We start from the raw sequence: 16,369 nt of genomic DNA on the forward strand, positions 1-16,369 counted from the left end.
TGTTTCATAGACCTGTAAGACAATATATGCAGGCAGCTATTATCAATAGTCATTAAAATCACCAAAAATAACTGATGAAATTGTCTTGCCAACAATTCAAAAATTCAGATAAGCTTACTGAAATCAGGAAACAGAGAATAAAGCATGAGAAATGATGCCACAGGGATTTTGTTAGCCATATGCTGAATGTACAAACTTCTACAGGACAAAGGAATCTTTTTCTAACTGTATTGATAGATAGGTGAATGGTGAAGTGGATGTGGGGTGGTGAAGGAAGGAGGAGTGAGGGATAGATGGCAAGAAAAGAAAGACTTAACAAAGAATTTACAGATAAAAAATTATCTTTAGGTATTTTAAATAATCATACCTTAAAGGGTCTTTAGAAACGTATCAAAATATTTGTGCTCAAGATGGCATGGTGCCGGAGAAGAGGAAAAGCGGATAAAAACAAACAAAATTCACCATGAATCACAATTGTTAAAGGTGGGTAAGAGAACATGGTATTTGTTGGATTTTGTTCTGTTTGTTTTGTTTTTTTGAGAAAGGGTTTCTCTGTGTAGCCCTGGCTGTCCTGGAACTTTCTCTGTAGACCAGGCTGGCCTCAAACTCACAAAGATCTGGATCTGCCTGCCTCTGCCTCCCGAGTGCTGGGATTAAAGGTGTACATCACCACACATGGCAATATGGTATTTTGAAAAGTGCTATTCTATTAACGTTATATGTTAATTTTTAAAGCCCCTGGAAACTAGTCTTAAGATACTTTCAAATTAAGTTCTAAGATAAACAAAAATAGTGAAGAACATATATATATATATATATATATATATATATATATATATATATATATATATATATATACTGTTGTGTATTCAATACTGAAATGCAAAAGGATTAACTGATTTATAATTAATAAGCCACAGGCATTTTGCTTCCCCCCCCCCCCAAAGGTTATTAAAATACTTTCTGGAACTTTACTGTAACATTAATGCTTATATTCTTTAATCTTTAATTGCACCTTCATGAAAAAGCTAAAGGGAACTAGGTGCTATTTAAGTAGACCTGGGGGGGGGGGAGAAGAAAGGAGGGAAGCGGAGGGAAGAAGGGAGGGGGAGAGAGAAAGGAGAATGCTGTGCTCAGATAAACAACAGTTCATGGAAAAAAACTGGTACTATGCTTGCAAAATACCTCAAACCTACTTACCTTATTATCCAGTTTTCTGGCTTCCATTTCAAACAAGACCACTCTGTTATCCTTGATTTCTTCTGCTGAAATCTACAAGTAGATAAGGTAAGTGAAAGAAAATGAAGTACTTATGAATTAAGTACTTTCTTTTTATTTTACTTGCAGTACAGGGGATTGAATCCAGATCACAGCACAAGTCAGGCAACCATCTTACCAACTGATAAAAGTCTCTTTTTAAATGTAGTTCCTTAGTAAGCTGTTTCAGGTGTGCATAGCAGGGGTGAGGTATGCAGATCTTATTATACAATGTATTTGTAAACATACTTTCACTGTGGATATGGTCAAGAATGTTCAAGAGTAAAAACAATGACCAGGAAAAAGAGTGGGTCTCTAATATTCCTACTCCATAGAAAAATCAAAGTACCAGAACCAGCTAAAATTCTGCACATCACGAGGGAAGAATAAATCAATCCTATGTAGAGAACTGTAAACTGAAATATGAGCCCAGCGCTTTTCAGTCAGTGTAACTGGAGACTCACTCTACCCTAAGTCAAATCCCAGGCTATCAACTTTCTTTGCTTCTAGCCTCCCTATACAGCAAAGGCTCAAAAACAGAGAAAAGGAAGGGTTAAGGCTCAAAACTGCTCCTCTTGGTGGAAATCCTTAGTAAAAGGCAAAAGACTTATATGATCTGAAGTGAAGCCAGTGTCTTAACGACTGACAAAGTTCTCTGTAGCACAAAAGTCAACCCTCCCAACAGGCTAAATATTCTTTTGCTTCTGGAAATCTAAGGTAAGACAAAGACCTGCTGAGAAAAATGTGTGTGACCATTATAATTACCAGGCTTCCATGTCACAGAAAACTAGTTAGAACACTATCATTGCAGATGGAAACACTACAAATTAAGGTATTCAAAAGCTTGTTATCTGATAACTGGAAATCTAAAATACAGTAAAGCATATACATGCACTTGGTCAGAGTTAGTAATGAGCAATGCAAAACCTAGATATGAGGACATGGAACAGGCAGCCACAGGAAAGCGTTTCTAGAGCTTTTTGTTTGGTTTTGTTGTTATTTGTTTTATATTTTTAAGACAGAGCCTCACTATTTAGCTCTGGCTAATCAGAAACTCAATACAGAGACCAGGATGACCTTGAATTTTGGGGGATTCTACTGCATCAGGCTTCTGACTATTAGGATAACTGAAATGTACCACCATGCCTAGCTAAGAGTTTAATAAGTTCAATGGCCACCTTATAATATCCATTTAGAATAAAATCCATCTTGGGAAGTTTGTGTCATGGTAAGAGGACCATGTTTCCTTTGCAGAGAGCCCAACTGATTCATTCAGTTTACCAAGCCTTTCCTCTCTAATGTATGAACAGACACATTCATGGAAGAGTTGCACCTGACCTTGATGGACAACTTAAAAAAACTGAAAGAAGGAATTCCTACAATTCATTTTTTCTCTTCTGTTAGCAAGACAGCTTCCATTTCTGATGACCATTAGGCCAGGGTGAATGGAATGCAATGTTCAAGATCAACGGATCAAGCATGGCTATAGATTATTTGCTTGTTACATACCATCTTATTAGACTTAACAGACTATCTCTTGAAGCAAAAGTTTATATTATCTTTACCGTAATACTCCCTTTCCCTGCAGGTCTGCCATTTCTGAGCACCAGTGGTCGAGTTAACTTCTTACTGGAAACAATCTGTCAAAAGCAGAAAGTAATGTTTCATCATGTGAGCTGCTGAACTGCATACTTAAAAAAAAAAAAAGAAGTTGAATATAAAGTTCATTTAAAGTCATTAGACAGAGTGACATTAAAACCACACCCCTTAAAGACATTTAAAACGCATCTCCACATTTAAAACCCATTTGAAAAGAATTCAGAGAACTTCACTCTGGCAGCTATTATCGCCCTACCCATTAGGTTGTTCACTAAGAATGGAGAAAAAGTCCAGATTTTAATCTCTTACACAAAGCGCTGGGCTAAAAACCCCCTGAAGGTAAAGGTGGGCCTCAGAATACTCAATAAATGTGATTCAATCTCCCAACTGGCACAGAACTTTGATATGTAGCTTCCAGTAAAGCTCACATTGCTTAAAATGATATAGTATGTCTGGCTCTTTGAAATTGTCTCTCAAATTCATTAGAATTTTGGCTACATTGTGATTTTTTATTCTGCAGTTGATAAAAATGCTTCTAATTATTTTCTAAACTACTATTCATGACCAACACAACTGATCAGTTCCACACTGCACTTGAGACATGAGAACTAGTGGGACTGCCAAGTGATTCAAACCAGGAAAATAAACCCAGAAAAGCCACTCTGAAGAACAACTTTAACTCACTGAAAATAAAAATGACTCTAATTTCCCTGTGTTTTTCTCAATTTATATAAATAATCATGACCTAAGCAAATCAGAGTTAGGAGCAAAAGAACAAACCCCTACCTAACCTGAACATGCTCATCATATACTAAGACGACAGAAAAATAAGGCACCTAAAGAATAAAATGACACACAGACAGTGCCAGCTCAGGAGAGGATGCTAAGGAGTCTACGGGGTCAGAGAAGGTTTACGGGGAAGAGAGAGTTAAATGACACACTTAACAACGTGGGAAGGACAGAGCAGGGAAAGAGCAGTAAGGAGATTACAGTTATGAAGTAGCAACCAAGTAATTTAATGGTGGGAGGTCACCACAACTTGAGGAACTGTATTGAAGGGTTGCAGCATTAGAAAGGTTGAGAACCACTGCCCTAGAGTCTCACTGGAGTCAGCCTGGAAGGTACACAAACCTAAAGCAACTAATATCCAAAAGGTCTATTACAGACTTACCAACTTTAAAAAGTACACTAACAACCTGTGGTGGATTAAATAAGAATGGCCCTCCACAGGCTCATATATTTGAAAGGTTGGACACTGGGGAGTAGCACTACTTGACAGGGATTAGGAGGATAGCCTTGTTGAAACAGGTATGCTCTTGCTGGAAGAAGTGTGTCACTGGGGGTGGGCTTTGGGGTTTCAAATGCTCAAGTCAGGCCCAGTCTCTCTCCTTCTGCTGCCTGTGGATCCTGATGTAGAACTCTCAGCTACCTCTCCAGCACCATGTCCTCCTGCATGCTGCCATGCTTCCTATCATAATGATAATGGACTAAACCTCTGAATTGTAAGCCAGCCCCAATGAAACACTTTCCTTCATAAGAGTTGTTGTGATCATGGAGTCTCTCCACAGCAATAGAACACTGATTAAGACACAATGTTTATCAAAAGCACTCAACTCTTTGGTTTAAAATCTATATAAAAAAGCTGGGTGTGATGGCACACACCTGTAATCACAACACTCTGGAGGCAGAGGCTGGAGGGTTACCATAAGTTTAAGTCCAAACTAGGTTACATAGCAAGTATGAGGCCAACCTCTGCTATGTAGTGAGATTTTTATCTCAAAAATAAATAAATGAATAAATAAATAAAACAAACATCCAGACAAAATTAAAGGTTACAAAAACTAAACACTTACTTGTCCAAGAGTGACTTCACATTCTCCTAAGAAGTCATCATCACTCAGCTCGATAGTTTTGTTGTCGATGTCAAAAATTCCAAATTTCAATTTCTGAACCACTTCAAAGTAGTAATCAATAATAAATGTCTTAGAAAATTTGGGGCTCAAAGAATTCTTAATCCTTTCTGTCCGTTCAACCTATACTCACCCCAAAAAAACACAAGAAAATTTTTTTTCAGATCCAAGAAGTACTTAGATTTTTAGCATCTTTATGTACTAATTATAGTTATACATAAGCATGAAGATAAAAGGAAATTTCTCTTCTTAACATTTGTGTATGTTTCGGGGCATACAGGTCTTATGACATGTGTGAGGTCAGAGGACAATTGGCAGAGGTCAGCTGAAAACTGAGAAGAGTCAGTTCTCTCCTATCATGTGGCTTCTGGGGCTCAAACACAAATTGTCTTATTTAGCCGTCTTGCCATTGAGCCATATCACTGGCCTATTTATCATTTATATTTTAAAATTTTTTCTATGAACATGAGGAATTGTGCTATCAAGGGCAAATTTGTAGAAAAAAACGCACGAACAGATGAGATGGTGCAGTGCTGCTACTGTTTGTTGATGTGGGTGGGTGTCTCCCTGCATGGACATCTGTGCAACACATGGGTACAGTGCCTGCAAAGGCCAGAAGGGGGTGTCAGATACCCAGGAATGGGAGTTACAGGTAACTAAGCTACCATGTGGGTGTAGGAATAGATTCCAGGTCATCTAGAAGATCAGCCAGGGTTCTTGATCTCTAAGCTATCTCCTCAGTCCTATAGTAGTATTACTTTTAACATTTTAAAATAAACTTTTAACACTGTAAAAAGGAATTTACTGCTTTTCCCTGAAACCATATAATATTACCTCATACCACTGTTGACCGCTCGTGCTCAAAAACAACACACATAAAGGGTCCGACTTTGAAGTTACATCTTTATCCAAAAGGTTGTCACAGGAAACATTTAGTTCCACCTTCGTGACACACTGGGCAGCCATGTCTTGAGCTGTGGGAGAACCAATGAGAAACATTATCTTTAAGAAGCACACTCACTCTTAGTGGAGATAGCTGAATTACTAACACAAGCCTTCAGCAAGGACTTACTGAGCAGCTCTGCTAGAGGAACTGAAATTCGAGCCTCCAGAGGATGGGGGTGTTTAGCAGCTCTTGGTCCAGTGACACTTTATTCTTTCACTGAGTAAAACCTGCTTATGATCTAGCAGTAAAATATACCTTTCAAGATAGCAATTAATATGCATTAATACTCTGCTTACCTTATGTATTAAAAAATATATTGGTGAACTGTCCTGTTCTGTTTAGAGCTGACTCTGATAGCAAGCTCTCAAAGTCAAGCATGTTTATCAAGTGTCCCCTGAGACCCTCTCCTGGGACAGACTGACCCCTAACTCCAGTGACAGGGAGAAAGGAGAAAAGTAAATGCCTAAGGGTATTAAAACCATCCCATCCTTACAAACAAAGCAAACCTTTACCAACAGAATCACTGTGTTTATCCCATGATAAAAAAAAAAAAAAAAAAAAAAGTAGGTGAGGATGAGAAGCCATATGTCATACATGAAGATGTTCTTCCTGGACTTTCAACTGGAAAGGCCACCATGACAGGTTCTGCAGAGCTTCACTACTCATTCCCGATAGATGCTGATTGATGATGTTTTGCTATTTGTCTGTTTTTTCTATCTATGTGGTTTAAAGCACAACTTGGGCATCATCTCTGGATGATTCCAACGAGAATGCTCCACAAGTAGCATTCAGCAAATTAGTGTGTACGGCTTGCCATGGCTTGCCAAGAAATACCAGTTAGTCTAACTTCCACAGCTTCAACCACCAAACAAAATACATTAACAAGACTAGGGGTGGGGCAGAGCACATGATGGGTGCTGGCCTTGAGGAAGCATTCACAGCCTGCTTGCTGGCACATGCCTTTAATCTCAGCACTTGGTAGACAAAGGCAGGCAGATCTCTAAATTCAAGGCCAGCCTGAGTTCCAGGACAGCCAGGGCTATATGTAGAGACCCTGTCTTGAAAAAATTCAGAAAAAGGGAGAGTAGGAAAGCCTTGAGTACTGATAGTGAAGTGCTTTCCTCCACAGTATCACCAAGAGGAACTGGGCACTACACTTTGGCCCTGGATGTCAACAGAGCCAGCTGTGTAGCATGAATTAGGAGTTCATGGTGGCGGTGCAGGTTCTGGGCTACAAAGACACTTCCTCCCAACATCCTTTGCATTTGGAGTGCTCAGTGCTCTCTACTTTTGGAATTTAGCGGAGCTACTAGGTCAACAGGAATAAGTCTACTCAGCATCCTGTTTGATATTTAAAATGGCAGTAGCTTTTATGTGCTGTATAAAATGCCTCATCAAGCACAAGAAAAAAAGAATGGTAAGATCCTTTGACAAGTCCAAAACACTCACGTGAATGTTCATGTAGATGTGTGTATGTGTGTGTCAGTAAGAATGCATTTGGAGGTCAAAGATCAATGGTGTCTCCCTCAACTGCTTACTTTCATTTTAGAAACACTGAACCTAGAGTTCAGTTTGGCTAGGCTGGACAGTCACTAAGTGCCAGGGTTCTGTCTGTCTTTGCTAGTCCCCTTCCCCCAGTCCCTTTCCCCAACAGACATTTTTTTACATGGGTGATCCAAACTTAGGTTCACATGCTTCTTAAATGCAAGTACTTTATTGTGCTGACTGAGAGCCATCCTTCCCACTATTTACTTTCTATAAGTACCAACAACCTTCAACACATGTTAAAAATCAGCACTAATGCCTGTTCACCTGAGAACTATTTCTTACAGAATGACAGTTCCCCCAAATCTCCAATTTGCTTCCTATCTTCTCTGTCTAGAGATATTACAATAAAATTAAAACTACTGCAACATCTACAAAATTGCACTTAGCTCTGTTGGCTGGGTTTTGTTTGGTTTTCTGTCATTTTAACAGGTATCAAAATAGTTGAGTACTATAGTATTAATGGTATGTACAAAGGCTATAAGGGCAAGGAAAAGCTACAGAAGCTGCTAGAGGACCGTTGACAGTATGGGGCAGACTTATCTGAACAGAAGCGGCAGGTAACACAAACACAGGAAAGAGCAGGACACAAGAAGGCAGAGGGGACACCAAAGTATGTGATATAAAAGTGAACTCACTGGCGAAAAACAAACAGGAGACTGGACAAGTTTAGAGGGCCCAACAGACCAGAGTGCTAAATGGATGGGTCACAAGTTTGTACATACAACATTAGGGAAGACTTCTATCACGTTGTTAACATAGTAATAGTTTCTTTTCACCTTTATCTTAATTTGTGTGTGTGTGTGTGTGTGTGTGTGTGTGTGTGTGTGTTCTTGAAAATAAAACATAAGAGGCAAGAAAAAAAGGTAGGAAAAGAAAAAAAAAACAGTGAAACACAAAAACAGTTAATTAGAGGATATGTACATCATGGAAGCCTGATGTGTTAGCAATGGGACCTTGGCCTAAATCCATTAACTAGTACATCTCTTCCTCCCCCCACCTGAGAAGCCAAGCATAAACTAAGGGTGTTATCTTAAGGTCTTCATACACATCTGCTCATGTTTACCCTAAGTCTCTCAACACTCAGGTAGCTAGTTGGTCCACAGTGCTCTGTAAACCTTCGGCCCTCACCTGAGCTCTGATATACAGGTTTATTTTCCCTCCTTTTTATGTCTATTATATTCAGTCTTGAAGCACCCAGTACCCATTGTTCATGACCACATACCACATGCTCTGGAATCTCATTCTATGATTACTATGTGACTAAGGCTAGATCCTTATCTGTTTCCCCATCTATAATGTAAATAATTGTCCCTATCTCAAGGGGCTGTCCTGAGGACTGAAAGAGTTATTATATTTAAAAAGTATACAAATGTTTACTATTATTATTTTAGCACTGTTTGCCTCCATGCACAATGTAATCCTTTCTAATCCCACATTTCCTATATTTAATTGTTAAATTCCATGATGATTTTCCTGATTATGCCAAAACACATTAATTGCATCCCACCCCCCACCCCCAAACTCCTGCAGCTCTCATAGTAACAGATTGGTACAGTATTGGAAAACAATATCAAATTTTGAAAGTTGGGTGTGGTAGTATACCTCTATCTATATCCATAGTATTCAGGAGGCTAAGAAAGGCAGATCACATACAAGGCCAGTCTAGGCTACATCAAGATACCCTGTTTAAAAACAAGTATGAAAGAATGCACATCTGAGATAAATTTAGCACCTAGATCCATCTGTGTAACCACATGGAAATAACTTCAACTTCCTAAGCCCAGATTTCCACATAGAAATAAACTAAATCTGGAATGTACAAAGCATATTGCTTTCCATCTCAGACACAGAATCTGTGAAAAAAAAGTTTTATCATGTCTTTTCTTTTGCATAAGGTAGTTTTAGAGTCTTGTAAGGTACATGTCCACAGTACCCTGTTACAAACAGAATGAGCATGATTGTTAAAGAACAGTGTTAAAGATCAGCACAGAAAATTCTCTACCACCAACCAAACAAGTTTATATTTCTAAAGATGGGGAGAACTCAACTAAGAATACAAATATTTATGTACAAAGTGATTCTTAACAGAGGCAACGTATCAGTAGAGCAGTGTTTTTCTCTCCTGAATACGCTCAAACAAAAGCTACACAAACAACATGCTGGCATGGCAAATTATTTAAGGACTTGCTGACAGCTGCCATTACTACACTGTGGCCAGGAAGCAAATTCCCTCCAGTGCAGCACCTCCATCACCCCAAACAAGCCGGATTGCCACCTCTCTGTGCTATTTGCCCATTTATCTCCAGAAACCCATTACACTGAATGGCAAATGCAAGAAATTAAATAAACATTTGGGTCTAGAACTTCGCCAATATGAACATTCATATAAATACTCTTGGCTGGCGTGCTTTTCAGTAACTATTGAGTACAAGATATGTAAAGAAAACAGTGTAATCCATGCATACAGTGTAATGGGAGAAGATAAACCAATGTTCTGCATTCTTTGAGGATAGAAAATAGGTCATTTTTCTGAAAAAAAAAAAAAGACCAATCAGAAGAATATGTGAGCAACTAAAGAAGACTTTTTTATGTTTTTTTCCCTAAACAGGATCATAAAGAGGATACCAAAGGAAACACTTAGGATGAGGTGCTTGCGCCGGGCGGTGGTGGCACACGCCTTTAATCCCAGTAGAGTCAGGCAGATCTCTGTGAGTTTGAGGCCAGCCTGGTCTACAGAGTGAGATCCAGGACAGGCACCAAAACTACACAGAGAAACTCTGTCTCGAAAAACCAAAAAAAACAAACAAACAAACAAACAAACAAAAACAAAGATGAGGTGCTTGGCTAACACAATCTGTAAGCATACTGAACAGAATTCATTCTCCCCAAATTTTACCTTCTAGAGCAACATAACAGACTATACAAATCAAGTGAAAATTAAGACATGAAGTGGAGCCTGAGGTGAATTTGAAATACATGGCCACTGCCATGCCCTGCTGAAGGCCTCCTGTTTGTCAATATTTCACAATAAACAATTTAAAGGAGGAAAGATTTATTTTATGTAATTTTTTCCACTTGCCAATCAGTCATAATGCATTTCTAGGTAAAAAGAGGCTGCTATCAGAGTCAATTTCCAGAAGGTGGGTGGGCAGGAGTGACAGGAACTAAGTCTCCTATCAGACCAAAATAAACAAAATAATGGTTTGGGTTCCTGGTCTTGAGATGAGACACAACATCACAGTGGAAGCATACATGGTGCAGAGGGCTGGTGACCTCAGGGTGGACAGGAAGCAAGAGACTAACGCCTATGCATTCTACTCCTTCCTCCTCTTTCGCTATACCTGGGTCCCAAGTCCCTTGGGCACTGCCATCATCTTTCAGGATGAATCTTCCCACCTAGCTAATCCTTTCTGGAAATGCCCTCAAGCACACCCAGGAGTGTGCTAAACTAATATCCCAGATATTCTCACTATATTGAGAGTTTAAAGGCAGCCTGGATTACGTCACATCCAAGTAATAAACACACACAATACTTACCCTATGGTTACTAACCTAACAAACACCAGACCAAAGCTACAACACAGATGTTTTATCTCCTCATGACAAAATGCTCTCAGGGCAATAAAGTGCCTCTAATTAATATTTGCTTGGTGTAATAGTAATAATATTTAATTGATTCTGCAATTGTTAGCATATCAAATAAAATATTTATCATGGCACAACTGAATAGTGAAATAGGATCTCAAAAAGTATAAGGTTAATATTTAGGTTGTAACTGTTAACATCTTTCTTAAACAACTGTAGCCTGAATAACAGCAGTCTGTCAGGGACTGGAAGGAGTAGCATGGCTTATATTATACAGCAGCTCCTCTTTGAGACAGTCCATTAGTCTGTAGGTTGACTGTAGGTTGCTTAGTGCTAAGAAAGGTTTTTCTCCTTTCTATTTTATTTTTTATTGATATGTGAGAGTTTTGTCTACTTGTCTAAGTGGATTACATGCATTCAGTGCCTGTGGAGGCCAGAAGAGGGCATCAGTTCCCATGAAACTGAATTAGAGGCTTGTGAGCCATCACGTGGGTGCTTGGAACCAAATCTGGGTCCTCTGTGAGAGTAGTCAGTTTTCTTAACTGCTGAGCCATCTCTTCAGGCCCTTTTCTCTTTTCTAGGGCATGTCCACATTTTCATGTCTACCATGCACTTACTGCTGGACCATCTCAGAACAGCAAAATTTATTCTCAGGAACTGTCAGTCAGCTTTCTGTCCCTGTGACAAAATACTTGGGAAAACGCAGCTTTAGAAGGAAAGGTATGTTTTGGCTCATGGTTACACAAGTTATAGCCAATGGTTGAGTAGTCTGGTAGCGTTTTGTTTGTTTGGTGTGTGTGTGTGTGTGTGTGTGTGTGTGTGTGTGTGTGTGTGTGTTGAGGCATCGCATCATGACAGAAACAACTAGGAGAATACTGTTCATGGAATGGCTTCCAGGGAACAAAGAGAAAAGCAGGCTGGAGAAACAGATGAGCTGGTAAAGTACTTGCCACGAAAGGCAGGAGCGCCTCAGTTCCAGCCTCAGAAAGCACCTGAAAAAGCAAAGTGCAGTGACACTAGTGTGCAACCCCAGTGCTGGGAGGTGGAGCCAGATGGACTTCTGGACCTCACTGATCAGCCAGTTCAGTCAGCTAGCCTACTCTACATGCTTCAGGCCAGTCAGAGAGCCTGTGTCCAAACAATCAAGGCAGATGGCACCTGAGGAAAAACACCTAAGGTTGGCTTCTGGCTTCTAATACACACCATGCCTGAGCACCTGCACATACATGAACATGCACATACATGTACATATATACCCCACTAAGCTATGAAATTAATAAATGTATAAATCCCCCAAGAGGCAGAAGTAGACATATCTCTCTGAGTTTGAGGCCAACCTGATCTACACAGTGAGTTCCAGGACAGACAGGTCTCACTCTCCATAGGGAGACCATGTCTGAAAAACAAAAACAAAAACAAAACAACATAGATAGATAGGTAGGTAGATAGATAGATAGATAGATAGATAGATAGATAGATAGATAGATATAGAGGTATGAACCCATTCAGAGAGCCTAGATAGATAGATAGATAGATAGATAGATAGATAGATAGATAGATAGATAGATATAGAGGTATGAACCCATTCAGAGAGCCCCATAATTCAATCACCTCCTGAAGTTTCACCTCTGACCACTGCTACCCTGAGAATCAAGCCTCTAACATGGTATCTTGGGGGACACATAAAATCCAAACCACAATACATATTGCACTTAAAAGCCAGATTCTTGTTATGGGTGTAGCTCAGTGATAGAGTGCATTTTCTATACACCCAGGCCCCCAGAATCCAAATAAATAAGCAACCAGGCTCTGAGACTGAAAGTCTCACTTTAAAAGAATTTAAAGCTAGGTGTGGTGGCACAGCTGGCATTAATATTCAGAAAATTGAGACATGAGTTCAAGTCCATCCTCCACTACATATTAAGTTTTAGTCCAGCCTGGAATACATAAGACCTTGTATCAAAAATTAAATTTAAAAAAAGAAAATAAATTTGAATTCCACAAGAAGAAAGTGACACCGAGGGTTATTTCTGTCTGCCTGCTGTTTCTATCCTTGCCACAGACCTGAGAAATGAAAGTGAGGAATGTCAAGTATACAGTCACTCAGGACAGAGAAGAGGACACTGTCCTCACCTTATATGGAGCAAACAAGAAGGGTCACTGGAGAAGCGAAAGAAAGCAGACCCTGGCTCGGATTAGACGGACGGGCTTGTGGGCGGGGCTTAACTTCTGCAGGCCTTGCTTTTCCCAGTGGGAGATCTTAACAGTACTCAGGATCTTCAGGTAATACCTAATGTCTCTTCAAGTTTGTCCTTTTACTCAAATGTAATTACAGTGAACATATAACTTGTGTAGGAAGTGCTACTCAAGGACTCAAAAGAAACCGAAAACACCAGAATATTTATAACAGCAAAAAGAAGAAATGGTTGGGAAAGGATGGCGTTGTCCAAACTCAGCTTCCATCAGCCACTTTTTTAAAAAGCTATAAAAATGTACGTGTGAATATTTTCTCACTAGTCTGGGATCTCTGTCTGAAGCTGACTAAACTCACATATAATGTGAAAAAGGCAGCGTACCCCAACAAGCAGACAGGCGTAGCCTACTGGGCCAACACAGCACAAGGAAGTGAGTTTTACAGACCCATGGCATCTCAGTCTGAAACTCGCGGAACACATCATGCCAGAAAAGGGAAACAAATTTGGGGCACCATTTAAAAATTCTGGTGTGTATGTAGGGCAATGAGATTGGCTCAGTGGTTAGGAGCATGGACGATTGCAGCATCCATATCAGGAGGCTCACAACTCCCTGTAATTCCAGCTCCAAGGAAACTGACACCCTCTTGTGGTCTCTGTGGATATCTACACACACGGCAAGCACATACACACATACACACAAATACACAAACACAAATAAAAATAAAATAAATCTAAACACTTTTTCCAAAATAGTAGAACATGTCTTTAGCATATGCAAGGCCAGGAGATGCCTTCCCCATCCCCAAAAAGGTTTCCAAATTCTTGAAGTAAAATCTGAATGGTGATACTGCTGCTGGCCCCTGGGCACGAAGAACAGAGGAAAGCCAGCTAATAGAAAAGTATTAACACTGGATCAGTAGCTTAAGAAGTACATATGGGCCAGGCTGGGATGGCCTGTGCCTTTAATTCCAGAGACAGGTGGATCTCTGTTACAAAGTAAGTTCCAGCACAGCCTGGGTTGTTACACAGAGAAACCTTGTCTTGAAAAACCAAAAACAAACAACAAAAATACACATAGTTTTACTTTGTCCTTATTACCAGAAAGTGAACTATTAACTCAAGCTCCTCCCTTAAATTCTCTCTAAAATCCTTAAAACATATTCTATGATTGATTCAGAGTAAGAAGGAAACTTATTTATTAAGTTTTTTACTTAATAAACATTCTGAAGTTTGCTACTATTCTAACCTTGGTCAATGTACATGCATTCTAGAAATGTCACAGGCTACACATTGAAGGAGCAGATCACCAGACAGCCACACGGGAATTTGATGGCTAGCTGAATAGCAAGTTGACAGGATCTACAAACACCTAGGAGACATGTAATCGGATGTTTCCTGTCCCAATTGCCCAGTCCCAAAAAACCACTCAGAGGCTTATATTATAAATGCTTAGCCAATAGCTCATGCTAGTTACTAGCTAACTCTTACTTTTAAATTAACCCAACTCTATTAATCTATGTACTGCAGCATAGCTTGTGACTTTACCTGTCCTCTAGCATGTCTTGTTTCCTGGGTGGCCGACTGGCATCTCTCTGACTCCGCCCTCCTTCTTCCCATCCTTCTCAGTTTGGCTTTCCCACCTAACTTCCTGTTCAGCTACTGGCCTGTCAGCTTTTTATTAGCCAATGAAAGTGATACATATTTGTGTAGTGTAGAAAGGATTGTTCCACAGCAGAGACAAGCTTCTAGGCATGGCCATGAAGGAGTTTCTACAATCCACTCTAAATGACACCATTCCACGAGCTGGGGTCCCAGACTGAATAAAAAGTAGAAAGCAAGCGGAGTGCCAGCTTCCAGGGCTCTCTGACTAAGGACAGGTATAAAGTGACCAGCAACCTCCCATTCCTGCCACTGTGTCTTCCTTGCCACAGTGGACTGTACCTTGAGTGGCTTTTGTCCAGTATTTTGTCACAGCAGTGAGAACAGTAATTAACAGAGGTTTTAAAAGAAGCAATGCCGGCACCTCACTTTAGGAAACAAACATCTGAGCACACCTGGCTATAAAATGCACACCAACAATGGAACTCATCTTTACTTCAATATAAATCGGGGCAATCAGCTGCCAACAATGTAAGTAAAGACAGTAAAGCTGTGGGCCAGCTGTGCAGAAGTGTGGACATGTACTTGGGCATAAGATCTACTGAAACTCAAGTCCTTTATGAATCCCCTTTGCTTGGAGCTCTCTATGAACTTTCCACTGCTCCTTACCTCCACATGTTGAGCCACTGGAACTTCCCACTGCCTTGTGAACTATGTCTTGACTCTACACACCTGCTTTTTAAATATGGCTCCCTTTCTTCCCTTCTTAGCTGGGTACTGGGACCATTCTGCTGGATAAGATCAGCATTTCACTTGTCACATAGTGCCTCTCTAGTTCATAGTGAACAATGATAGAAAAGTTCTTCTAGGGCCGATGGTCTTACATGCCAGGATCCCAGCATTTAGGAGGCTGAAGCAGGAAGAAGTGAGTTCAAGCCTAGCCTGGGATCTTACCCCAAAATAAACAAACAAATTCCTTCAGTTTAAAGCTGAAACAACTACTACTTTCATTCTCAAAGTTTGAAAGTTTATAGCATTCATGGTGTTATAGATCATGTTATGGCATTCCTAACATAAATAAATGATTATATATTGCACAAAACTATGAAGATGTTTAGATATTTTCTGATTTCAAAAATATTCATTTCATGATTGATTACCATATACATCACAGCTGTTTTTAACTTTCTGGCAAATCCTTTTACATTTCCCAATCACTAATATTTAATAACATTATTACTTATTCAATACTCACTCATCAAATTCCTATGGATCACCTGCCCTGTGCCAGGCACTATTCTGAGTTGTTGGGGAATCAACACAGACCAAAACAGACTCTTGCAATAATGGGATTACACTATATAAAGATAAACTAGCTAAGTAAAATTAACAGCATGTTACGTGGTAGTAAAGGCTAAGGAGAAAAGTAAAGCAGGAAAGGAAAACAAATATTGTAGGTGCGCTGTACCTTCTAGATATTTTATAAATTTCTTTTGACAATACCATCAGGAAACATTTGTTTAGATTTTTACTTCTGGTGATAAAAGCCTGGTAGTGGTGGTGGTGGTGGTGGCAATGTGCACACCTCTAATCTCGGTGCTTGGGAGGGAGACGCGGGGATTTCTGTCAGTTGAGGCCTGTCTGGTCTATAGAGCAAATTCCACACAGCTAAGTCTATGCAGAGAAACCCTGTCTTGAACCCCCCTCCCCAAAAAAGACCCCCAAGCAGA

The 16,369-nt window shown here is 39.8% G+C and overlaps 1 protein-coding gene and 1 pseudogene across 2 annotated transcripts in view; both read right to left on the minus strand.

Moving 5' to 3' along the window:
• The window catches only part of Cpne3 (copine 3), a 50,084-nt gene that overhangs the window by 30,025 nt on the left and 3,690 nt on the right, over positions 1-16,369 (minus strand). For both annotated transcript variants that reach the window (XM_059253898.1, XM_059253899.1), the window contains exons 2-5: positions 5,601-5,740; positions 4,710-4,889; positions 2,823-2,897; positions 1,201-1,272 (exon numbers count right to left, since the gene is read on the minus strand). In XM_059253898.1, the coding sequence (XP_059109881.1) occupies positions 1,201-1,272; positions 2,823-2,897; positions 4,710-4,889; positions 5,601-5,732 (459 nt within the window). In that variant the 5' untranslated portion in view covers positions 5,733-5,740. The remainder of the gene's footprint in view (positions 1-1,200; positions 1,273-2,822; positions 2,898-4,709; positions 4,890-5,600; positions 5,741-16,369) is intronic.
• On the minus strand, positions 1,767-1,893 carry LOC131905475 (U5 spliceosomal RNA; annotated as a pseudogene).

Source organism: Peromyscus eremicus, chromosome 2, assembly GCF_949786415.1.
Source record: "Peromyscus eremicus chromosome 2, PerEre_H2_v1, whole genome shotgun sequence".
Lineage (NCBI taxonomy): Eukaryota > Metazoa > Chordata > Mammalia > Rodentia > Cricetidae > Peromyscus > Peromyscus eremicus.